Source organism: Cyprinus carpio, chromosome B9, assembly GCF_018340385.1.
Source record: "Cyprinus carpio isolate SPL01 chromosome B9, ASM1834038v1, whole genome shotgun sequence".
Taxonomy (NCBI): Eukaryota; Metazoa; Chordata; class Actinopteri; order Cypriniformes; family Cyprinidae; genus Cyprinus; species Cyprinus carpio.
The window spans coordinates 22,921,919-22,948,119 of NC_056605.1; the positions used below are offsets into that span (position 1 = coordinate 22,921,919).

The following is a 26,201-nucleotide window of genomic DNA, read 5'->3' on the forward strand; positions in this document are numbered from 1 at the left end:
GCCAAGGTGAGCTGACTGATGTTATCAAGTACGCTGCTGCTTGCAGAATTACCAGACTTGCGTCATCCCGTCCGCGGGAGATCACACTCCTGAGTCGAACTCGCAAAGTCCGAACTACTGAGGATGCAAGTCCGAAATTTGCGTACTTTGTATTGAGAACACGCACAGACCTATGTCATCTTCACGGTACTTCAGACCGCGGTGGAAACGCATAAAGCAACAGGTCTGGGGGGAAAATAGTTCCTGGGGAAAAAAGTTCCAGGTAATTTCGGTGGAAACGCGGCATAAGATCATTTTAGACATGTTTCAACCAATCATCTGTTTCGTCTGGAGTGCTTCCTACAAAATGTTTCCTTTGCCAGAGTTACTTTATGTGCATTTCAGAAAGATCTCTAGTTTAGTATGTTAATCAAGCTGCCTTTGTCACCATAAGATGATCTGATCTCATTAATATTTGTAGGTATTTATACGTAACGTTTGCAAGGAATACCTTACTAATAAAATCACATTGCAAATGATCATACGAGATAGAGAACAGCCAATGTCATAATTTTCTCTTCAGACCTACAGTATATGAATTTAATTCTTCTAAGGAACACAAAAGATGATGCTTTGAAGAATGTTGTGGTCCTGACAACTTTGAACCCCATTGACTTCCATTGAATGGGCATTTTAACTTTGAAAAAAGTACAAACAGCATCTTTAGATGGCAGGAAATGGTAGACGGTTTGATTGGACAACAGTCATATTGTATTCAGTGACAGTCACCGAAGACATGCATTTCAACATTCATTCAGCGGTTTGGGTGACCAATATCCCTTGAAGGCAAGTCAGCATAACAGCATGCTGGAAAGTACAGTAGTCTATTTTCTCTGAAGGACAGGATGTGAATCTTTACAATTATTAATATCACAGAATCATTTCCTCTATGTGAATCCTGTCTGCTATATCTGCGGATCTCTTTACCCTGAATTTTATAGAGTTGGGACCAAGCCAAGGGTTATTCTGTGTTCATGAGTACAGTACATTTATTCCCAGAGTAATGGACTGGCAGACTCGAAAACAATGCAGTAAAATATGTCCTTTGCAAATAATTGTTTGCAGAGAAGTTGTTTTTTGGCTCTGTTTCTCCAAAGAAGCTATGCATTATTTATATGAATGACATTAATACTAAGGTGTTTTCCCTGGAATGGAGCCCGTGCGGCGATCTACATAACAACAGACATCAAAAGATCGGGGTATATAAATTCTATCGGCTTTGCTATGGATCCAAACACAAACCCTTCTGAATGCATCGGGTCTTTGTAAGGGACTGAATAGCAGTGTTTAAAAATGCATGAAAGTGTGAATGTGCTGATTCTCCTGCAGGGGCTTGGGTGTGATGTATGGACACTTTATTGAGCAGTGAGTGGTTTTGAATGTGATGTATTAACAGACGGAGCATTGGAAGGCATAGCCCGGCGGAGGAAGTGATGGCTCCATTTCATAGGATGTTGATTACATTACGCGGTGATGATGAATTAGTTTAATTAAATCCAACCAATGATTTACAGAGGATACATGCCAATATGCGGCGAGAAACAGTGAGCTCTGTGCATGTTACTGCCCTGTGGAATTTCTTATTGAAGTTTCTGTTCCTTTTAGGGAGGGGAGGGAAGCTGTGGTGTAGTAGTTAAGGTCCAGGTGCTGGTAACCGAAAGGTTGCAAGCTTGATCTCCCACATTGAGCCTTTATCTTGTTTGTGGTGCCATTCTATGTCTTTCATTATACAATTGTTACTATTAGTTGAAATCATATATATAAGTACAACATGTTATATATATACATACATAATTTATACACAAATTATATATATAATACAATATATATCATTTTTGCTTTTGCTTAAGACAAAATACACTGAGTAAAAGTTTGAGATTGTTTTATCACCATTGAAAAGATATGATTGTTTTTTAATACTTTTATTCAACAAGAAAGCATTAAATTTATCAGTAAGTAAAAGTAAAGACTTTTACATTGTAACATTTCAAATAAATGTTATTTTTAACTTTTTATTCATAAATGAATCCTTACAAAAACAGTTTTCACAAAAATATTAAGCAGTACAACCCACGACACAACCTCCCCCCAAAAAATCCACATCAATTAAACAATAGTACATTTGTTTAGTAAGCCAAATAATATGGCTCACAAGTAAACAGATGTACTTACTTGGCTCACAAGTAAGTCAGCTGTGCCATTAGAAATCAAACACATCCTCATCTGAAATTACCGCCTAGTCTTTAAAATCCAATAAATTCAAGTGTTTTCATTAGCGCCCCACATAGTGTATGGACATGGGATGGGGCACGTGGAATTGACGTTACGTTGAGATAACAGATGCTGACAGTGTGGCCTGAAGCTAATCTCTTTGACATTTGAAGATAAATCCAGGTGGACATTGGAACGAATGCCACTGCCTCTCGGAACCAACTTTAAGAACACAAACTCTGCACCCCATGTAAATGGCAGATGTAGCTTCTGAGAGTAAAGGAAGGAGGGAAATTACAATGCTTCTCTCTTAGGATAGTGAAAAATACACAATGCAACAACACCTACGCCACCTTGACAGATTGCTGTACTGTTGCCAAGAGCATCAACAAGAGGCCGGTAGCTAAAAGAGCTAATAAACAGCACGAAACAAGGAATTCAAGTGACATGTTTGTACATAACCACAAGGGTTGTGGCTGCTCAGTCAAAGGGGTTACATTTTCAGAGTAGTTCAATCCTTGTTTATATGAGTGATTTTAAACTAGATTTGTGTATCCTGAAGGAAATAACCACTGTTTACAAAACAGAAAAAGAATATTGTTGTGGTTTTCTCAAAGTTGTAGATTTTCAGCTTTGCTTCTGTCTAAATGAAAGCCAAAGGTTATGGCACTAAGCACACGTCATGTTTTCTTATTTTGAGAAATGCCTTTGAGACACTTATTCTGAAAATGTCTGACAGACATACAGGTTTGGAAAAACCTGAGGGTAAGTAAATAATGATAGGATTTGCATTTTTGTTTGAAGTGTGTATTTTCAGTCCCAAACTACAGTGGTCCAGTAGTGCACAACACAATGAAATTAGCTCAACACAATGGAAAAAAGCCGCAACACAACAAAATTTGAACAACATAGCGGAAACAAATCGCAACACAGCATAAAAAAGGCACGGCACAACAGAAACAAGTCGCAACACAACGGAAACAAGCCACAACACTCCAAAATTAGCACAACACGACAGAAACAAGCCACATCACAATGAAATTAGCACAACACAACGTAATCAAGTCGCAACACAATGGAAACAAGCCACAATACAGCAAAATTAGCACAACACGACAGAAACAAGCCACATCACAATGAAATTAGCACAACACAATGGAGACAAGTCGCAACACAATAGAACAAGCCACAACACGACAAAATTACCACAAAACAACAGAAACAAATTGCCACACAATGAAAACAACTCACAACAGAAACAAGCTGCAACTCAGTGAAATAAGCACAACACAATGAAAACAAGCCGCAACAGAATGAAATTAGCATAACACAATTGAAACAAGCTGCAACACAATGGAAACAAGGCACAACACATTGGAAACAAGCTGCAACACAACACAATTAGCACAATACAATGGAAACATGGCACAAAACAGCGAAATTATCATGACGCAATGGAATTAGTCCTATGCGTTGTGTTGTTGCAATTTTCTTGTGTTGTGTACTACTGGGCCACTGCACCAAACAGCATAGTGTACATCTGAACATATTAGTACATATGAAGCGGAGAGGGAAATAGGTTGTTTGTAAATGACGTCATTACTGTGGCGCGAAATGCAGCTGGAGGGCAGGAAGTGATTTTTTTATATAGGAATTACTAGCAAACTGAAAATGCCTATGTTTTGCGTTGTTTATTAATGCTCAGATCGGTCAAACCGAGAAACCACAAGGAGCTTTTATCGTGTACGAAAATTTGTTGTTCATAAGGGTGGAAATGTATGTTCCCCCATTATATAATATGTTCTGTACATTGTGAGATTCCGATAAATTAAATTTAGTGACAGCTTTTTAGTGATTATGGAAGTACTATTTGCTCACTTTCTAGGCTATAATCAGTTCAGAATTTCAATAAAAGTTGTTTTACGTGCTGCTAACAGGATCAACGGCAACATACCCTGTACATGCAGCAAAGTTTCAGGAGTGACATATAACACTCATCCCTCATATAAATGTGGGATTTACTTTCTAAATAGCTTGCTTGCAGTCAGGGTTAGTTGCTTAGCCTATATCCACCACCTTGATGGTAGGCAAGAATTTCAATATAGTTGAAAAATTGCTCTTTTTCATTGCTCAGGATTACATCCAACATATGTTGTGATTTTCTGTTTATGCCTTTCTCTTGTAATAGTGTCTAAACCAGTACAGTACGGACTTTCTTGCATCTCATCTATTCTGCTTTTCACTTCCTGCACTCCATCTGAATTTTGCGCATCATCAGAATTACGTGATTCCAAAAAAGCTATTTGTTCAACAGTCATTGCGCACCACCCACATGAGTACTACATGAAGTGTGTCTAAAATAAACAGTGAAAAAGAGTTGAGGATCAGTGGTGGAATGAAGGCAGCTGAATATATAGTATGTGACATATACAATGCATTCATCTATGATTTCTTGCCAGGCAAGAAAAGGCTTTTATTGTGCTCTGTTTCTTTTCATAGCTGTAAAGGTGACCAGCAAGTTTGTGTTTGATTTTTCTAATTTTCATTCATGCTTTGAGGAGATATACGTTATTTTAAGTCACTTTAAAGTGTTGCAACAAAAATATTAGCCTTATTTGCATATATGTGAACAATGCATCTAGGGGCTTGTGCTCTTGTGCTGTATGATGATTAAAGAACCATACTGAGGCATCAAACTCTGAGAACCCCATATGGAGGCCCATATTATCTCTCTCCTGTGAAAAATAGACAGCATGTAAACCGTGGATGGAGCCATAGGGTTGTCTTTGAGGAATAACCATTGTAGAGTTGTCTTTTGGCTTGTGTTTTTATTGGACCTGAGGCTTTTCTTTGGTTCTGAGAGATATTGGTGAAAGTGGAGCTCAAAAGGCATGCCCAGGGACCTCATGTACTGCGAACAGTTTGCTTTCCTGTCCAAGGTCAGTTTTAAACTGCCTTTTCTTTCTCGAATGCCAGTGCACTGAACATTTCAAATGTCACTGACCTAAAGCAAGGGAGGGAAAATAAATACCGTGTCTGACTGACTCTGTGTGTAGGAGAGGAAAAAAAAGAGATGGCAGAAATGAGGATAGAGGAAAACACTCTTACCGTAAACAAGAAATTACTTTAGGAGTGTTTAATGTGGGAGTTTAATATACAATGTCAGCAATGCTATAGAAACAGATATACATTGGCAGAGCTATACACATAATCATGAAATGATAACTGGTTTACATTGGGGATTCAGAATAGGGGAGATTCAATATTTGCGGTTATGGGTTAGATGTATCACTCTTAATCTATTAATTTGTGCATCATTTACATTTACCATACACTGTTGCCATACAGACATGCATGGGTTAAAATCTATTTAGTTTTATAGAATATTTTTTTTTTCCTTTCTAATTTTGTATTTTATTTATTTATTTTTTCTTTTTGGGAGGAGGGGTAAATTACTATTGTTTTCAGGTGTACTAATCATATTCGTTTTTGCTGTGATTTCGAAATTGTCATTGAGAATGAAATTTTACAATTTTTGATATTGACAACTGAAATGTTGGCATTGTGTGAACCCTTGAGCTTGCATGAATATTTTTTAATCATTTTCCTCAAAGAATTCATTATTTTAGATTCCTTGATTAAAGAGGCAGAATGGATGATTTCATATGAAAGCCTTTCGTTACACATTAAGTAGATGGATTAGCTGATCTCTCTTCTTTCACATTGAGAAAAGTGGGTAAATATCACCATGGTTTTTTTAATTAAAAGCAATATGTGAAAGAGAAGGGGAACGGTTTATTTTGGCAGTGGACTATCTTTAAAGTGACACTACAGCCATTCCAGCAAATTAATGAAAAGGGCAAAAAGCTGTTCACTTGTGGAGGCCCTACTTTGTATGGAGCAGGAGTGCAGTCTCCATCTGTATGCTTATTGTTCGGCCCAAATCATTTGATTTCCTGAGACTCCTGGTTTCTTTGGGCAACTAATTGAGGCTCGTATTTACATTTCATCCTGAAGTCCTTTTACAGAGCCAGACAGCTGGCATAGCAGAAGACCTTGAACAGTAATGAATTCTAGTGAGATAATGTGTGCATTTGTAAGAGAACTTAAAATGTTTTTTTATGTATAGGAAAAGGTATCAGTGCAATTACACCAACTTTAGACTAGCTCCTCTTTACCATCAGGGGTTGAACAGCAATTTAGAACTTCAGCCTTACTTTATAATGCATTATTCAGTATGCACGGTCCTGAAATGGAGTTGGCCATTTGTTTTATTTGTTTCGTAGAGTGAAACCTGTAACAAATCCTGTGTCAATTAAACAAATAGCTGGCAAAGGTTCACATTTAAATTTTTCTCCAAATGATCCTGTTTGGTTGATTTGTTTGAATTAGACACACAAAACATTGGGCTATGTACACTTTTATGTAAGTATGTAAATATGAAAATTTGCTCACCTTCAAACTATTAAAGATGTAGATGAGTTTGTTCCTTCATAAGAACAAATTTGGAGAAATTCTCCATTTCATAACTTGCTCTTCAATGGATCCTCTGCAGTGAATGGGTGCCGTCAGAATGGGAGTTCAGAAAGCTGATAAAAAAACATCACAGTAATCCACAAGTAGTCAACACTATACAAGTTCATCAAGTGATGTTGTGTAAAGTGAAACACTCCATATTTGTAATAAATTCATCAAGCTGTTTTTAACTTCAAACAGTTGCTTCTGGCAAGTCTTCTATCCATAATGTTGATTTCTCCAGTGAAACAGTCATGTTGAGTGAATCAGGTGAGAAATATGCACAGATCAAACAATGTTCTAAAAAAGTTGAAATCGGTTCTAAACAAATGTGACCCTGGACCACAAAACCAGATATAAGTAGCATGGGTATATTTGTAGCAATAGCCAAAAATACATTGTATGGGTCAAAATTATCATTTTTTCTTTTATGCCAAAAATCATTAGGATATTAAGTAAAGATGATGTTCCATGAAGATACTTTGTAAATTTCCTACCGTAAATATATCAAACCTTAATTTTGGATTAGTAATGTGCATTGCTAAGGACTTCATTTGGACAACGTTAAAGGCGATTTTCTCAATATTTAGATTTTTTTGCACCCTCAGATTCCAGATTTTCAAACAGTTGTATCTCTGCCAAAATATTGTCCTATCCTAACAAGCCATACATCAATGGATATTTATTATTATTAGTATTAGTGGTACTTTTGTGGTACAGGGTCACAAATATGTTGGTATATTTTGATGTGAGAGGACAACAGGAGATGGAGTTTTTCACTGGAGGATAAATTATTATGGATTATGGACTGGTGTTTTGGCTTGAAGCGATGGTTTAAAGTTAATGATGGATTTGTTTCTTAAAAACACAAAGCTTTTCACTTTATAAAACATGTAAGTTAAAATGCCAAAGGCATAAATGTTCACAACATATTTACTATAGACTGTTATCCTATCTCTAATGCTTTTATTTTTTTGACAGTTCTCCTACATGCAAGTACGATAAGCATGTGTTTTCCGCCTCCACTTTCATGAGTTTTCTCATGATGGAGGATGTTTCACCACGAGTGCTATCTGGCTTCTAATTCGGTACAGGGTGAAGAGACATAATTTCCTATCATCCCTCAACTGCACAGACACCATCTGTGTTATCCAGCATGGTGCATCTGAAACTCCTGAATATTCATCTCTCCCTCTCATCTGATTAGATTAGTCCCCAATCAGTTTGTGAGTGGAATTATTCTGTATTTGACAATGCAGTTTTATTAGGATAATCACAGTTTGTCACAGCCCCTCACTCCACTGCGTTAACAGAGCAATGCATGTGACATGAGCCCCTCGATTGTTTTGCTGCTGTATTTACTCATGAATAATGGAAAAAAGACTCATGAATGCATAATTAGAGAGATGTTTGCCAGTATATCTGTACAGTTTTAATTGAAAATTAGCATGGCTATTAATCAACATATTTTGGCCCCCAAATCCCTCTGACACTGTTAAATCAGTTAAGTTGTGTGTTTGTATGTATCGCCAAGGATTGAAACAAATGGTGTTTTAATTGAAAAGCCTGTCCTGTGTCTTCTCCTCCAGCTCTCTGAAGAAAAGCCACGAGGTTGTGAGGTTGATTAGCCTGCCTTTTGTTCTCACATTTGAAATATGAGTATGCAAAGTTGAGGTCACTTACATTTGACTTTCCCTAATTTAGAATATCCTTGGGGCTCGGAAAAAGGTGGTCTAGAAAAAAAAAAAAAAAAAAGAAGAAGTTTCGGAACATTCCCATGACCGAGAAAAAGGAAAACGTCTGTGAGAACAATGGGATGCTTTCGTGAAATGTGAAAAGCATAAATGTGCATTGGCGGATAAATCATACGCTTGTTATATGTTAAGGGATGACAATCCCCCATTAAACGACCCCCTTAATTACAGCGTCATTTTATCTTATGAAGTCTAAATGAAAGCTGATGAATAACCTCGACTCTTCCGGAGGATGTTTTCAGTGGTGTAGGATCAGAGCTCGGAGGAAACTGGGACTCCGGAGATTTGTAAGAGGTCCTGTCACACGAGCTATAAATCTCACGCTAAGTGGCTGTGTTGCAGTTATGGTAATTGATACCAATGTAGTTAAGGTGCAATGTGACATATTCACAGTGTGCGAGATGGAAGTCGATGTTTCACTTAGACGTGTTTTATGTGTTCTTGTGGCTGCTCAAGCAGATGAGGGTCACCTATGTGCCTCATGAATCTTTAAACAGCTGCTTGGTGCAGCCATGTCAATAGATATCTCTGAGGCTTTGGCTCCGTCTCTCTCTTTCGTTCTCTCTTTCTCTTGCTCTCTATCTCTCACGCACAGAGTGATTCAGAATAGCTTAGCAGCATAGCCTACATGCGAACGTCTGTTTACTGTACAGAGCAATGCCTTCAAGTAAACACATTTGCATTTGTGGCTGTGTTTACAGACTGTTCATGTATTTTTTTTAATGAAGAAAGGGGTTATTTACAGCAATGCTATCATTTACTGTATGCAACCTGTTTTAATGAACTTTTATTGTTTATCTGGAGTGCTATCTTTGTAATAGTCTGAATAATGTTGTTTCTGGAGGGTTTTTACATGCTTATGGCTACATATTGATTCTAATCATTGTTTATTTAATTTTATAAACGTTAAATTCATTATTTATTTATTTTTTATATTAAGAATCTAGTTTATAGAAAGTATGTTTAAAGTGCATTGCATTGTGTGTGTGTGTGTGTGTGTGTGTGTGTGTGTGTGTGCACTGCATATAGCATTAAACAGTAGTATTGTGAAACATTACAATTTACAATAGCTGTTTTCTACTTTCATATATTTGACATTGTAATTTACTTCTGTGATGCAAAGCTGAATTTTCAGTCTTTAATTCAGTCTTCAGTATCACATGATCCTTCAGAAATCGTTCCAATATGCTTATTTGGTGCTCAAGAACCATTTATTATTATCATCAATGTTGTGAACGTTTTTGCTGCTAAATATTTTTTCAGGCTTCTTTGATGAACAGAAAATTCAAGAGACATTCAAGCGAAATTTCAACATTTATTTGAAATTGAAATCTTTTATAACATTACATATTTACTGTCACTTTTGATCAATTTAATCTGTCCATGCAGTAATAAATAGGTAATAATTAGTCTATTACTTTGTTATTATTTCTACTTTCAAACAAATGCCAATTTGCTTAAACGGTTTTTGCAACCTCATTGCATTGCAGAACTTTACTTTTACAGTAAGAGATGTATTGGTTTTAAGTTGTTAATTAAATTAGCATTCATTAGGATAGTAAAGAGGAAGGTTGAATTGTAAATGAGAAACCTGTAACCATTCTATTAGCATTTCTCTAAAGAACCACCGACAGGAAATGATGCTGAAGGAAAGTTTTTACCACAAAATGAAATCACTCTGAGGCTGGCAGTGCATTTAAGCTGAATTCAATCAACTGGATTGTTTCCCATTTTCATTTGCATCCCTCAAAGCTTAGCAAATTAAAGCAAGTGACATTTGTCTGAACCACATAGATTTGCATAAAACTGTCTTAGTAGTTATTAAAGTAATTACTGACAATACAGTGAAACTATGTGGATGATATGTTTTAACTAAAATCACACCAGACCTGTATGTAAACCTCATTCTTTTCTGTTCTTTAGGTGAGGTCGAGGTGATAGTCAGATGTCCTCTAAATCACATACAGTGTATCGGGACAAGAAAGTGCATTCACTTCAACAAACTCTGTAATGGGGTGAAAGACTGTGAGGACGGTTTTGACGAAGGAGTCCACTGTCGAGGTGAGTACACTAGATTATAAAGTCTTTGCTAGACAGATATTTATCTTGATCTGTCAATATCATTAAGCTCACTGTTTGGACACAAACAGATTTTATATTGACAACCTAACGCTGCATATCTTTACATAAATTGGTTTTACGCTAATGAAAGGCAAACAGGTAAATGACGCTGCAGGTGTAATGTTGGACACAATCAACTCTTATTCACAATCATTCAAGCCACAATAACAAGCAGGTGGAGTCACCTGGACTCCTGTGATATGACAATACCGACTCAGCAGTTGGCACTGGGTGGATGCCCGTTAGTAGAGGCGGCACACCTCAGGCTGGCCAAGAGTGTGACCTTTGGTGAACTGGAAGAGTGTGGCACCCAGCTGGGCAATGCCAGGAGCAGCTGATCCTGCCCTTTGATCCAGAGCCTGGCTGAAAACTGGCCAGTGATCCATATAAACAACACCAGATTATAATGTCCGGTGGATTGCAGGGATTTCCTGCAGGGTTGGATCAACAACATGTTTCTCTAGACTTGAGAGACTGGTGGAAAAATAATAATTACTTTTGTATTTTTTTATTATTTTTTTATTTATTTATTTTGTTTGTTTGTTTGTTTGTATCTTTCTTTCTTTCTTTGTTTCTTTTGGAAGCCTCTTTCCTCCATAGAAAAGTTCATTGATTTTTTTTTTTTTTACCTCATGATATGAGACTCTTTTTCTCGCAGTTCTGTTATTATCTCAGAATTCTGAAATTATATTATATTGTATTATAATTTCAAGAAAAAAGTCAGAATTGTGAAAAGTGACAATTTCCTTTATGGAACAAGCTTTTATCATTTATTTATAGAAAATTTATTTAAAATTTACACTAGTCCCAAAAGACAAATTATTTTATTTTATTTTATTTTTACATTGTATTTCTCATTTTATGTTATTGCAGAAACAAGCTTCCATAATTTTTAAGTAAATATTTAATTTTATTTTGTTTTGAAATAATTAAGACCTAAGCCAAGTTAGCTAACAACTGAGCTAATTGTGAAATATTTAAAATTATTTATTTCTGGGTTTTGGAAATGTTATTAAAAAGTGCAAAATGGAATTATTTTGACTAGGGATCTCTTACTTTTGGAACCCACTTTAAATTGACTTCAACTGAATTCAAACTGATATATCCTCTCATAGAAACGGTGGAAAGCTGCCTGTTTTTTTGTATTGTCTACATTGGTATATAAACATGACATTATTAGTTTTATTACCCTTCACCACCATATTAGCTCATTCCTTATAAGCTAAACCTCACTTTTCTTGTTTATCTGCCCTAAAGGAAGGGCTGACCTCAAAACATCTTTCTCTGACAGAAAAACCAATCTCCTTCCAGTGCAAGGAAAGAGACTGGTCTAGTTCAGTGGGCAGAAAGATTAAGGTTTTGACTTGACGTATTGCAGATAAAGAGAGAGGTGCTCAGAGCCTGAAGTGATGTATCACAGAAAGTTATCCTTGGGTGTTAGGAAGCATTAAGAGACATTATGTTTATTGTTCTCCTCCTCCATTTGTTTGTTTTTAGATACAGCTAATTAAGCAAGGAGTGCCTGAGGCAATAAATCCTTTTTTCATTCCACTCTTGCTCAGTTTGCAGACTTCTGGGCTGCCGTTTACTTCACTGCAGTCCTAACGCAAATGTTTCCTTACTCAAGCGTCTTTGTTCTGTTTAGTCTTTCACCTCTAAATTGATGTTTTTGCAGCTTGTGTGCAAGGAAAATTACATTAGCTTTTAAACCACATGCAGATGTTAGTAATCATACGTAAGACAGATTTAGAGGTTGCACAGAAGTGGAAAGTCTGGACGTGTTTTTGTTGGTGATTTAACCGTCTGCAGAACTAAGCAACATCGTATACTTAATCAAAGGTGCTAATTGAATGAGTAAGCACTGGCCGCTGAGGAGTTCTGGCCGGGACATTCAACATGTGTTTCCAGCCATACACCTGCAGACGGGAGGAAATGAGGTCACCGTGGAGAAGTTGGTGCATGGCAGCTGGGTCTCTGCTGAAACTTTCCCTCCCCTGCTCATAATGAATATACATAATGAATCCCAGGAGGGTATTACACAAAACTGTGTCCATATGGAAGACAAAGACAGCATTCTATTTCACCTTCACACACTTCAGCAATTTTTTATTTTAATGATTGTCCTTCAGTGGAGTGGAGATTTTAAGAGATGGCATGAAACCCTTTTTTTTCTCCTTTCTTTTTTTCTTTTCTACCACCTGGCTGCCTCTTTTTCACTGTGCAAAATCTCGCTCCTCACAGCCAGCACTGGTACTGTACTTGACAGGTGGAGATGAGAAGATGCCACATTTAAGTTTAGGAGCTCAAGGAGGAGAAATTTCAGAAGTTTCTCACAAGCTGTGAGCATACAAATGGCAAAAAAAAAAAAAAAAATTCTGTGGTGACAGCATTTGGTCATAGTAACAGGTGGTTATGTACATAAGGTCTTTCAAAGGGACTGTCAAAGACTTTTTTTGAATGTTTTCTTTTAATAAGCACAGGTTTTAAATTTCTTTTTGGAACTGAGAGGTCCCAGGCTTTATTGAGTGCATTTACATGCACATTCTTAAACTAGTTATGCTTACTAAGCTGCATGGTCATGCCAACATTTTAAACCATTTTTCTTTATCAAGGTAAGGTCATAAATGGCTTAAAGGGTCATATGATATGATTTAAATTTTTCCTTTCTCTTTGGAGTGTTACAAGCTCTTGGTGCATAAAGAAGATCTGTAATGTTGCAAAGACTAAAATAGAGATTCTTTATAAAATTTAAGAATCAACCACACCTCCCTAAATTGGCTCGTTCTAACACGCCCCCACATCTACGTCACTATGTGGGAAGATTTCCATAACGCCTCCCAAATGTTCATGCAAAGAAAGAAGGCGTAACTTTTATTCTCGCTGATGCCGTCGCTGCCATGTTGTGGAGTCGCTGTGTGTTTCATTGTAAAAGCGAAACTACTTCCAAAAGAGGACACAACTAGAAATCAGTGGTTAAGTTGTATTTCAACACTGTTCCAGAACAGTCCAACCTAAATACTCAGATGTGTGCTGCGCATCTTATGGAGAATGAGGACTGTTTCCTGAACCAGTATCTTGCAGTGCGTCTGTGGCACAACGGCTGTTTCTATAAAGGTGGTCAGTTCAAACTTTGCAAGGACAGTCTGGCGCTTCTAAATCACAGCCTGTAAGTATGTTTTTTAAATTTAAATAATTTGCTAATGTTGATTCAGACGCGAGTTTTGAGCAGTAGAGTAGGCTTGTTGTTTGTTGTTTCTCCGGTCACAAATGCAGACACAGTTTTATGTTTACGTTACGCGATACGCAAGGCAAAGCGTAAAAAGACAGTATAAGTTATTATAATCAGTAATTATGTCCCCACTGGATCCATCAAATGTTTGTTATGTGTTTTATTGGTTTGGTCTTGTCTAGTGATGTCTGGATCACGAACGAATCTTTCTATTTATCCGGATCTTCTTAGTAAACCGGTTGAACCAGTTCACCAAATCGAACTGAATTGATTGAAACGGTTTGCGTCTCCAGTATGCACTAATCCAAAAATTACTTTAAATTATTTGGTTTATAAACGTGACTTACACTCCCTCTGACATGAAATAAACCAATTTCCCGAGTTATTCAGTTACTCCAAACAGTACATTGACTGAACTGCTAAAAGTGAACCGATGATGGGGTGTGCACGAGCAGAGCAGCTGGACTGAGTCTCGTGCTGCTGGCCTGGGAGACAGCATAGTATGTTAAGGGGTATAACATTTCCATCACACACTCAAGGCATTCGGCCAGTCACAACGCACTGGATAGCTGGCCAATCAGAGCACACCTTGCTTTTTCAGAACGATGAGCTTTGTAAAAATCGATGCGTTTCAGAAAGGCGGGGCATAGAGAAGAAACAATAATGTACATTATATGGAAAATAATGTGTTTTTTGAACCTCAAACCGCATAAACACATTGCATTACAACAAGTACACAAAATAATGTTATTTTTAGCAGCATCATATGACCCCTTTAAGAATAAACTGATCGACACAGGTGGATTTTTACCCATTTTCCCGATTTCTCCCAGTAAATAAACACATTAACCTGCGTTCTGTTGGGTAACTGAAGTGTGCATGTGATATGTGAAAAGAAAATGTCCTTACGCCTGATTTAGGTGCAACCAACCACAGCGAGTGATTTGCAGAGGAGGAAAAAATATATCGCAAACTTTTTTTGACCCAAGAAATATTAAAAATGTTTTCTCATTTCATGCAGCCATAGGACCAGGGCTACAGTTGTACAAACTAGTAATGACAATGATTTATTATTATTAATTTTTTGGGCTAGAGAATGTCTTCAAACTGATTATGTTAGAAGCAAGCTAATATCAGAACACATTTTATTTACATTTTCTTTATGCTGAAATGCAAACAAATGAACACCCTTAGGTAATTTCATCTATTGTGGTATGTGCTTGCATTATGTTCAGTCATTAAAAAGCAGCTCATGATTCCTTTTCTCAAAAGCAATTGCATACCAATTAGAGTAATTACAGGAGTAAAAAATAAAAACAGAGGAAAGCTTAAAGTCTCTTTTAGTACAAAGGAAGTCTCTTCACAGCCCTGAAATGTGATTACAGAAATAGTTCTCCATATGTGTTGCACATTAAAACTGACTGCTTACTGTTGTACAGTTTTGATCCATTGAGATGATTCTCTCCCATTTAAAGCAGGAACAAATCTATCTATGCTTTAAGACATGCACAGCAATTAACCAAAATTCAAAGTTTGTTTTAATGGTGTCTAGTTTAATTTGATAATATTTAGATATACAGAACCATTCAAAAGTTTGGGGTCAGCAACATTTTAAAGAGTGGTTGATTGCGATTTCACTTTTTTAATGTTAGTTAGTGTGTAATGTTACTGTTTGAGCATAAAGAATATCTGCAAAGTTACGAAGCAAAAGATAAATGCAAATGGAAAATTCGTATTTTAAAATGATGGCAGTTTAATGCCTACAAAAACGGCTTGTAGGGACTACAACCAGTTACTTCCCGGGTTTGTGACGTCACAAACCCAGATAAAACCTGCCCCCGGGAACATGCAGTGAAGGGGGCGAGGCCATGCTTCGCTGCTTAAGAGAAGAGGAAGAGAAAACTAGAGTTGCACGTAAAAATCTATTCATATATGAATCACGATTCTCTCTTCTAATGATTCTAATAGATTCACAAGATTCAAAATCAATGTTCTAAAGCAGGGGTTCATAATCCTGTTCCTTGCGTCCCCCTAGATCATCAGCTCATCAGCTCCAACAGCTGTTCCAATTATACACTTATTTTCACATAGCTATGAGAAGCATTAGACACAGGCTCTGTGCAATCCTCTTCACTTATATTCTCTGTGTCTCAATTGGGCTCAAATTGATAAGCAATATAGACGACACCATTGTTTACAATACGCGTGATGATTAGATGCGCACTAGAGGTGGTTTAGCGAATCACAACACACTGGGCCAGCTAACCATTCTGAGCCCATTGCATATTTCTGAGGGTGTGGCTTCATAAAACCAGGAAATCATCAGAGTGTTGATGAGAGAAGGGTCAAAACGGTATGGAATAAAGGTAAATTATGTTATTTTTTTTTTTTTATTTTTTTTTTTTTTAATGAAGCATTAGCACATGTTAGACTGCACCCCATGAACACAATCAAGCCTAGAAAAAACAAGACAAAAAACAAACCGTCAACCAATTCAATTCAAGTTTATTTGTATAGCACTTTTTACGATACAAATCATTGCAAAGCACTTTACAGAAAATTAAGTTTCTACAATATTTAGTAGTAGCTTATCAGTGATGACTGTCAGTTTATGTGCATATGGCAGAAATGTTCGGAAAAAATCAATTAAAGATGTAAACAAACAGACAATGAACACTATTAACAGCAATTATGCAACCAAACTTATAGCAAAATTTGGTAGTTCTGTATGTTGTTTCAGGATTAGCATCATCTGAGGTCCTCTGAGGGGTTGGCATCATCTCTTCCCAGGTGTTCTGGATCCAGACTGAAGCTTGTGTAAATCTTAGTTACCACAGAGAAACAAATAGAAACATAATTAGCATAGCTGCTGTTCCAGCCAAGTAAAATTAATTAGTTTGACCCAAGCTAAAGAATAACAATGCACATTTAATCAGATTTAACTGCAGTGCAAAATTATGAGATGCATTATTTGAATGCTTGGCCAAAGAGATGTGTTTTTAATCTAGATTTAAACAGAGAAAGTGTGTCTGAACCCCATCATTAGGAAGGCTATTCCAGAGTTTGGGAGCCAAATGCGAAAAGGCTCCTTTAGCGGACTTTGTTATCCTAGGTACTATCAAAAGTCTATCGTTTTGTGACCTTAGAGAGTGTGATGGATTGTAGCATGGTAGAAGACAAGTTAGGTACACAGGAGCTAATCCATTAAGGGCCTTACAAGTAAGTAATAATATTTTGTAACTGATACAGAACTTAATAGGTAGCCAGTGCAAAGACTGTAAGATTGGGGTAATATGATCATATTTTCTTGATCTGGTAAGTACTCTAGCCGCTGCATTTTGGACTACCTGTAGCTTGTTTATTGAAGATGCAGGACAACCACCTAGCAGTGCATTACAATAGTCCTAGAGGTCATGAATGCATGAACTAGCTTATCTGCATCAGAAACAGGTAACATGTTTTGTAGCTTGGCAATGGTTCTAAGATTGAAGAATGCTGTTTTTGTAACATGGGAAATATGATTTTCAAAAGACAAGTTGCTGTCTAATATTACACCCATTTTTATCTGGTCTTGTTGAGATATATAGTTGAGTATCATCAGCATAACATTGGAAACTAATCCCATATTTTCTAATAATATTATCAAGGGGCAACATGTATATTGAAAATAGCAAAGGAACTAGGACAGATCCTTGTGGCACTCCATAATTTACTGGTGATAAATGAGATGACTCCCCATTTAAATAAACAAAGTGGTAGCGATTGGACAGGTAGGATCTAAACCATCTTAAAGCCTGCCCTTGAATACTTGTATAGTTTTGTAATCTATCTATGAGTATGTCATGATCTATGGTGTCGAACGCAGCACTAAGATCAAGTAAAACTAGCAATGAGATGCAGCCTTGGTCTGACGCAAGAAGCAAGTCATTTGTAATTTTAACAAATGCAGTTTCCGTGCTATGGTGGGGCCTGAAACCCCTTCATATCTTCAGATCTTCAGATTATTTTTTTTTGTAGGAAGGAGCACAATTGAGCATACACAACTTTTTCTAAAAAATACATGGTTTTGGGATGTGACCTAAAGATAACGACAAGTTAATAATATTGAGAAGCGGTTCTTCTGCTACAGGTAACAACTCTTTCAGTAATTTAGTGGGTACAGGATCTAATAAACATGTTATTGGTTTAGATGCAGTGATAAGTTTATTTAACCACCCTTAAAAATGTTTTTGAAAGCTTTATGCTCCCAAAATTTACAATTTAAAATAACTGTACTATATATATATTCCTGTGAAGATGGTGGAAACAGTCATACATTTTTTGTAGGTTTATTTGATGAATGAAAAGTTCATAAGAACAACATTCATTTGAAATGAAATAAATGCTAAATTGTTTAATAAATGCAATTTATTTAATTATTTCATAATAATAATAAAAAAATATATATATTATTATTATTATTATTATTAATAAACTTGCTGACCTCAAACTTTTGAACAATAGTATATGTATGGTATAAATTCTACTTATCGTCATAAGTATTGATGCTAAGCTACAAAGACAGCTAATTAATTCTATTATTCAACAAAACCTAGCTGAAAGTAAATGAATCAATGTGCACATCAGCAGACATTTACTTAAGTTAAGTGAAATGAGCATTTGCATAGTTGTACAAATTTGGGGATGCCATTGTTAATAGATAACGCTGCTTTTGCAAAGTAATGAAAAAACATGTCACAGATGTACCTTCCCTCCCTTGCTTTGACTCTCAACAGCATTCAATTATTTCACTTGATTAACTTTTAATTTCCAACAATTCATACAAACAAACAAACAGTATCCCCAGGGTCAGGACGGCAGCGGTAACAATGGTGCAAATGTAAATATCCACAAATGCAGTGCAAGCCATTTCCTGTTTTCTCTTCAGTTTAAAGAAAAGTGGCATGCATTCACCTACACATATGCTATTAGCATATTTATTGAATTTGTTTTGTGTAATGATATGGAATATCATCCAGAATGCATTAAGCATTCCCCCTTGCTAGCTGCTGGTCATTTTCAGATGAAACCGATGATGTTCAGTGATGCTGTACAGTTTGTGGCTGTTCACTGTTGTTTGAAGATGGCTCATATTGTTAGTCTCAGTGGGTCATGCACCTTTCATTAACAGGCTACCATAAATGTGAAAGTCAAGTACCTCATTTGAATAGTATAATGACAGGGTAGCACTCAATGTGCACTTGACTGCGCTTCCTTTGGGGATAGTCCTAAACTGTAATGTAGGGTCAAATTTGTGCAATAACAAGAAATCACCGTTGACTTTTTGACCCATTTGAGTTCATAAAAGCATAGGCTAACTCTGGAGGATTAACCCGGGAACCAATGCATCTTAATCCAGGATCCTTCGGTCGTTTTTAGTCTCATAGTCTGATTATTTTCACTAATAGGATTATCTAGAGGAGAAGGACCAGTCTTTTTGGTAATGATCGCAGCATAGCTGGCTTATGTTTTTTTATGCATGACTTTTGTGGTGTTTAAAACTGAAGGTTGTGTGATATCCCATGATGAAACTTAATCCAGTACACACCAATACACATGCCAACACTGAAGAAAATAAAAGATGTAGACACTATTTTCTCTCAGAATTTGGTAATTGCACATTTCAAGGAAATGATAAGTAGCACATTAAAATAGACATGACATATTGAAGTACAAAAACTAAAATAGTTTATATTTGTATATTTTTAAATGTACTCCAGCAATCTTTGTTGTTTTATTTACAACTTTTTAACAGTAAATGCTTGAGCATTTAACAAGTTAAACTCAGCTGTGACTCACTTAAAGCTTGGCTTCTTCACTGCTATTTTTGACTTTAAAAGTGGCAGTCTTTTCGCATCAGTGTTTGTCTGAATCATCTGTCAAATCATTACCTTTTGTAATGTTTTGAAAGAACCCAATACAATCTGGTGATATCAAATCCAATTACAGCGTTATTCTTTCTCTGCAGGAAGGGAGGTTAAAAAATGTATTGAGATGCTAAATGATTTACAATGATGCTTTTGTCTTGCATATTTATGGGAATTTCCATCACATGAATGAATACAGAAGATAATTCGTAATGCTTATTGCATCTGGGATTAAGATTGCATTTAAGTATCAGTGCAAGAATATTCACAGTTTGGACATAATAATAATAATAATAATAATAATAATAATAATAATAATAATAATAATAATAATAATAATAATAATATTATTATTATTATTATTATTATTATATATTATTATTATTATTATTAATTATTATTAATAATAAACAAATAAATAAATAAATAAATAATTGTTTTAAATTGAAACAATTTTCCACAGTAATACTGTATTTGACTGTATTTTCCATCAAATAATTCCTCTAATTATTTCAAATGAATTCAAATTCATCAAATAATACCATCAGCCTTGGTTAACATAGTGTTCTTCCAAAACATTGTATTGCGTGTATATCAAATTTATTGCAATGTAATTATGGAAATACTTTGTGCATTTTTCATACACAAACAACTCTTGATAAATATGACATTTACTTAAACATCAGGAATGCATGATTTTGGATACATACTGTGTGAACTTTAATTTGTCAAGAGAGTAGAATTTTTAACAAATTGAATTCCTCTCAGAAAGGCAGGCCTACGGCATGCTTATTAAACACTATTGCTTCTCCAATGGCCATGGCTTGTGCAAAGATCAGCATCTTAATTTGGTCCCAGATTAATTAGGGGGCCCTGAAAACCAGGCAAATGATTGGATTAAGACAGACCTTGGAGAAACAAAGGCCATGAAGGTCTCTAGAGCTGGCCTGTAATTAATCCATATGGGGAAGTAAAATTACAGACTTCTGCTGCTCTTTCTTTTCACTCATGTTTGTGTGGGTGGGGTAATAAGTAGTTTTCAGGCCATCTGTGTATCACTTAAATAGAAGAAAGAATCTTCTCCAAGTTATTGATAAGAATAACAACTTTATCATTCATTTGCCACAGGTTTAATTTGTTTTTCTCCGAGTTGCCTCCCACTGAAATGAATAATAGTTGGAGATGTGATCAAGTGGGCAATGCATAAACATGCATAAAAATTCATAGGCAAAGTAAAATTTTCAGCAGTCATTACTTCAGTTTTCAATTTTACATACTGATAAAAAAAAAAAAATGTATAGCCTGAATGCACTGTAAGTCGCTTTGGATAAAAGCATCTGCTAAATGCATAAATGTACGTAAATGTAAATGTACATCCTTCAGAAATAATTCCTATATGCTGATTTGGTGCTCAAGAAACACTATCACTATTTTCATTGCGTTGCTTAAAGGGATAGTTAACCCCAAAATAAAAATTCTGTCATTAATTACTCACCCTCATGTCGTACCAAATCTGTAAGACCTTAGTTCTTCTTCAGAACACAAATTAAGATATTTAACTGAACACATAAACGTGTCAAAGACTGACATGGAAGAGAAAAAAATGTGGCATAAAGTTGTTATTTTTGTTTTCTTTGTGCACAAAAAATATTCCCGTAGCTTCATAAAATTACTTTTTCAACAATGTCCTAACTACCTTTCTGGTTCTTGAACGTGTCAGTTGTGTTGCTGTCTATAGCGGGTCAGAAAGCTCTCAGATTTCTTAAAACAAATATCTTCATTTGCGTTCTTAAGATGAACGAAGGTCTTACAGGTATAGAATAACATGAGAGTGAGTAATTAATGACAGAATTTTCATTTTGGGGTAAACTAACCCCTTAATATTTTTGTGAAAATGATATACTTTTTTTATGAATCATTTATGGATAGAAAGATTTGTGTAAATACAGTATAATTGCTGTCAGTTTTGATCTATTTAACTTTAGAAAAATCTAAAGTTAAATAGATGCCTCTTTAGAATGGCTGGAGAAACATAGAACGGCAGAAACATATATCGGCTCCCTTGAGGGTGAGTAAATAAAGACAGAAATCCCCTTTTAAGACAATTGTTTGCATATTGGACTTACTTTTATTTGATAATTTATTGTATTTTTGAAAGTCACAGGATGTTGTCATCTAGGGCAACAAGTAAATCAGGACTCCCACTGATTTCTTGCTATGTATTACAAGGCCTTTAAAGTTAGTATCTGTCCTTGAGATTTTTCTGTAGGAATTCAAAGGGTGCCTTAAAAGGAGACTGTTCCCGCTTGGCTGGGCCAGGGAGTCAACGGCTTACTGGTGGCCCCTCATGTGGCAGCGTACCTTGACCTCGAGGACAGATTGTGATGCACAAGAAGAGGCTGGCTCAGCACAGGAGAGACGTGACGCTGGATTTATGGCAGCGGTGACAGGGTACAATAAGCGTCAAGTGCACCTCATCACGCGCTGCCAGCAGCATTCCGTTATCACGCCCCTCTTGTGGTGAGGCTTCATGTGGGCCGGGGTCGACAGTGATTGGAGGGGAGGCCGACCCTCTGTCACAAGAAACATAAGTACTTTTCCATGAAAAAAAAAAAAAAAAAAAGGTTTGCTGCTTCTGGCCCCAAATACATAAAAAACATTCCAAAGTAAAATTCTCCTTAACTGCTATTTTAGTCTTATTTTTCTAACTTGAGAATAAGTTAAGAGTATTTTGCATTAAAAACAAAACTTTTGAATAATTCCTGGAAAGAATGTGTCTCATTCACTAATAATTCTGTGGATTATTTATATTTATAAGCAGAACTTAATTTCTGCCAAATTTCTAACATGCATACACACATGAATTGTTCTTAACCTTATTTTAATGTTAATGAATTTGGAATATTCTAAATAAGCAACTCTGTGCCAGAAGTTATTCATTTGCATAAAAAGCACTCAAACTAGCGGCATATATAAGGGCTTAAACTTTCTAAAAAGACAAATTTTCACCTGAGAGATGCATTGAAAAATCTTTGAGCAATGCTGCTGTTCTCAAAACCAGCTCGAACTCAATAAACACTTTTAAGAACAGACCAAGATTACAGGCCTCTTATTAGTCAGCTGCACATATGCATATCTGTATGATTTTTTCAAATATTTTGAATTAATTTTAGTATAAAATTTATTGTGGAATCATGTTTTGCTCTTGAAAACATTCGTACATAGATATATGTGTATGCACCATTACTGAATGAGATCATAAATAACCTCTTAAAGTTAGGATAACTTGACTTAAATACCCAAAGTTAAGATGTTTACTGAATGTATTAGTTTATTTACAGTATTTAAGCATGCAGTATACCACTAGCTATATAATAAATTCCAACAGGGACCTCATTTTTAATTTAAGAAATTGTAATTTATAATTGTCAGCAGCATCCAGGGCATATGAGAGCACACATAACCAGGACACACACTGTGATACAGGACACATTTATTCTAGAAAAAAGCGCAAGAAAGACAGAGAATGAATGAAACAATATGCAACATTTGCAGAATGCAAATGAATGCAACAGACCGCTCCACCTTAAGATTTCTCTTTAAAAATAACTCACAACTTGAACTCACGGCACGCCAGTCACAACAAAAACAGTGTGCATGCTTATGATGTTTTCCATTAAACTGATAAACAAATATACACCAAATAACTGGCCTACAATCAGATAATACAATACAGATAAAAAATTATTTTCTTCTTAAGAAAAAAAAATGTTTTTAAAAAATATTCTCACAAAACTTTCAAAAATATATTTTTTTGGTGGACTGTCCCTTTAAAGATGTGTTGTACTTGTGTCACATGATTCTGTTTTAATGTCTAGCATTCTCTGATATGACTTCTGTATACTTTTCTTTAACTTTACCTAGTAAAGCCATGACATTTTCAGCATCAGCAGAATATCCGCCATGAATATCCGTCTGTCTGGCTACGTGTCGGGTCATGAGAGCGTGCTGATGTTTGAAAGCAGATATGAGGATTAGCCTTTGGTATCTGTCAGCCTACCATCTCATTCCTTTGCTTGGCCTTTTGTCTCCACAAAACAGGCTGCATCCAATAAAAAGTTCATGAATGCAGCTGCTCAGAGTTATGGCGTACCTGTATGAATAGCAAGATCAGACCTTAAATTAGTGTCGCTTTTTTTCTGGACTATCAAAACACAACAGGTCCTAAATGTGCTGTAGACGATTTTAGTTTAACCACATGCTCTTTCTACAAAACCCCAACCTCCAATCAGTCCGCCAACCCCATGTCAATAACCTGAATGTCCAGAATTACAGACAGAGAGCATTTCTGATTGGCTAAAAATGCATCTGCCTCTCTACTGACAATTTTGTTGTTTACAAGAGCTGAGGACTGTCACAGTGATGGGTGTGATTTCTCAGGACACCTATTTCAGTGATATTTGTCAGATATAGGGTCATTTTATAATAATAAATGATTTGCTATGATTTGCCTTCTAAGAATTGTTAACTTGTTGCATGCTAACATTGGCAGTGAATGGTATCGATTAACCATTGAAAAAAAAAAAATCTACTATGCTAGTCAGGAATTACTAGCCACAGGTAAACATTTACTTAATTTCTGACAAGATTATTATGCAATTACTAATCCCTTCTCCTGATTCTGAGAAACGGTCCTCGATTTGGGTTGTTGAAATATTACTTCTAATGTTTTCTATATGAAAATTATATTAATCCTTTTATGTTTTTAAGATATTCCCTAAATCTTTGTTGACCATTATAATTCCGCCTGTATTTGCAATTTCTGTAGCAAACATAGTTCCATCTAAGCATGGCACTGGTTTTGCTGCTAAAACATGTCACAAAACTTTTTATGAACCCATAAATCCTTCATATCTGCTTTAGCATGCCAGCCAAGAGTCTCAGCCTTAGATGGCATTCTCACAGACCATCTGCAGTTTGTTCACTGAGTGCCTGAATTATATTGCACACATAATTATTTTATTTTATTTTATTTTATTTTATTTTATTTTATTTTATTTTATTTTATTTTATTTTATTTTATTTTATTTTATTTTAAATGAAGAATATTAATAGGATGTTATTTTATAAATATTGTATTAGTATTATTATTAGTAGAAGTAGAAGTAGTAGTCATATTTTTACTGATTAATAATACATTTTATTTTTTATTTTGCTTTGTAATCAACTCAAGAGACAAGAGTGTCAATGGATGTTAATTTTATACATATTTTGTTAGTAGTTGTAATAGTAATAATAGTAGTAGTATCTTAATGTATGCAGATTTGATGTATAAAATCAGTATTATAGGTTGCACAGGGCAGAAAAAGAAAATGTACAGAAATAGATTTGGTGTGATACGATGAATAATATATAACCAGATATATGGCTTGATTCTATGAATTAATACTCTGCTAATGATGGTAATCAGACACTAGATGTAAGAAATCAAAGAACAGATCTGCATACATTCCTTTGACAGTAATGAATGTTTAGCAGTCGCATGTCTTGAAATAGATGAAGGAAAGCTCCTCTTTGTGAGAGCTCATCATTTCAGATCAGAAAAGTGTCTTATTCACATGTGTTTTTGTGAAGCTGTTAAATCAGTTGTCTTTGTAGTAATTGTAATTATGCAGCTGAATCCACACCCACAAATGTCTGAAGAGTGCAGTGAACAATAGCCGGTTGGGTCTGTTGCCTCTCTCAGGAACTGCCAGATGATTTAATATGTGGCAGGCAGACAGAGGGATTCAGAGACGTGCTGATGTGGCCTTTGTTGCTTGCACTGTATGAAAATAATTTTAGGTTGTTGCACTAGTATTCCACTGAGACCTTCCAGAGAGAATGACAGGCAGCACAGCACGCAAGGCAGACAAAAAAACAACTCGAAAGTGAATTTTAGGGTCGTCTTAGTAGAAAATTGTCATGTTATGTTCATTTTGTCAGATATTCCACACACAAAATACAATTCTTTTTTGCTGTTTGCGTAACAGGATCTATTGTGAGAGCTCAGATCAGATAAATAAACTTTAATGTACACTTAAATAAATTAAGAGTTTTTCAAAAAGTATTATTAAAGTGATTTGGGGTCTCTGTTTTCAATCCAAATTATATAAATTATGTTTTGTGATTTGGTGTTCATAGCTTGCAGTGACATTTTTGAAATATGACTGTACTGTATGTGTAACAGGTATGAACTCTGTGTGTTTCATTTAGTTTCTGTCCTCTGGTCTGGTTCAGGTTCCTGTTTGCCCATACTTGGTTCTGTTCCTGTTGTCATTAGTGCATTAGTTCATTAGTCAATTATCAGTTAACCCTCAGCACCTGTTTGACCCTCATTTAGTGCCTTATTTAAGATCCCTCCTTGGTTAATTTAGCTATTATTGT

The 26,201-nt window shown here is 35.7% G+C and overlaps 1 protein-coding gene across 1 annotated transcript in view; it reads left to right on the top strand.

The window, feature by feature from the left end:
* Nucleotides 1-26,201, top strand: part of lrp1bb (low density lipoprotein receptor-related protein 1Bb) — a 247,096-nt gene that overhangs the window by 70,448 nt on the left and 150,447 nt on the right. Inside the window, exon 3 of the mRNA XM_042731628.1 lies at nucleotides 10,443-10,580. Within this exon, the coding sequence (XP_042587562.1) occupies nucleotides 10,443-10,580 (138 nt within the window). The remainder of the gene's footprint in view (nucleotides 1-10,442; nucleotides 10,581-26,201) is intronic.